The sequence below is a fragment of the Passer montanus genome, unplaced genomic scaffold (genome assembly GCF_014805655.1).
Source record: "Passer montanus isolate IOZ18808 unplaced genomic scaffold, ASM1480565v1 scaffold9, whole genome shotgun sequence".
Lineage (NCBI taxonomy): Eukaryota > Metazoa > Chordata > Aves > Passeriformes > Passeridae > Passer > Passer montanus.
Genome location: NW_024374367.1, coordinates 16729360 through 16730390, shown reverse-complemented (window position 1 = coordinate 16730390; position 1031 = coordinate 16729360). Strand labels below are relative to the sequence as shown.

Below are 1031 nucleotides of genomic sequence, written 5' to 3'. Positions count from 1 at the left end.
ATGTGCTTCAGGTGTGTGTAAAAACCTGCAGTGCAGCCAGTTTAATCAGCAGCAACACCCAGGCGTGTGAGGCGAGGGCTCTGGCGGCTGTCGGCCGCTCCGGTCCCTGCAGCTCCGTCCCCGCTCCGGCGCTTCCCGGTCCCGGGCTCCATCCCCGGTCCCGCAGTTCCCATTCCCGCTCCCATCCCTGTTCCCCATCTCCGTTCCCGTAGTTCCCGTTCCTGGCGCTCCCATCCCCGCTCCCGTTGGTTCCCGTTCCCGTTGGTTCCATCCCCGCTCTCATTTCCCATTCCCCATCCCCGTTCCCGTGGTTCCCGCTGGTTCCCGTATCCCGGTTCCCGTTCCCGTGGTTCCCATTCCAGTAGTTCCCGCTGGTTTCCGTTCGTTCCCGTAGTTCCCGTTCCCGTTGGTTCCATCCCCGCTCCCATTCCCCATCCCCGTTCCCCGTGGTTCCCGCTGTTTCCCGTATCCCGGTTCCCGTTCCCGTGGTTCCCGTTGGTTCCCATTCCAGTAGTTCCCGTTCCCATCCCAGTTCCCGTTGGTTCCCGGTTCCCGTTTCCCGTGGTTCCTGTTCCCGTCGGTTCCACCCCCGCTCCCATTCCCCGTTCCCGTTTGTTCCCGTATGCGCCCGGGACAGCCCGGGACGGGCCGGGACAGCCCGGGACAGCCCGGGCCCGGGGCAGCCCGGCCGCGCTCACCCGCTCTCGTTGCAGGCCGTGGATGACTTGCTGCGCTGCGGGATTTGCTTCGACTACTTCAGCATCGCCGTGATCATCCCGCAGTGCTCGCACAGCTGTGAGTCCGGGCTGCGGGCGCGGGGCAGCCGGGCTGGGGCTGAGCCCGGCGGGGAGCGGGGGCTGGAGCCGCGGGGAACGGGCACACACTGCCGCGGGGAGCGGCTGCCCGCAGGCGGAGCACAGCTTAGGTAGAGGGGCAGGAGAAGCCTCCCTGCAGGGTGGGCAGCCCTGGCACAGGTGCCCAGAGCAGCTGGGGCTGCCCTGGATCCCTGGCAGTGCCCAAGGCCAGGCTGG

General features: G+C 67.7%; 1 protein-coding gene across 1 annotated transcript in view; it reads left to right on the top strand.

The window, feature by feature from the left end:
• RAD18 (RAD18 E3 ubiquitin protein ligase) overlaps nt 1-1031 on the top strand; it is a 28517-nt gene continuing 27486 nt past the window's right edge. Inside the window, exons 1-2 of the mRNA XM_039734254.1 lie at nt 1-11; nt 638-795. Coding sequence (XP_039590188.1) covers nt 1-11; nt 638-795 — 169 coding nt within the window. The remainder of the gene's footprint in view (nt 12-637; nt 796-1031) is intronic.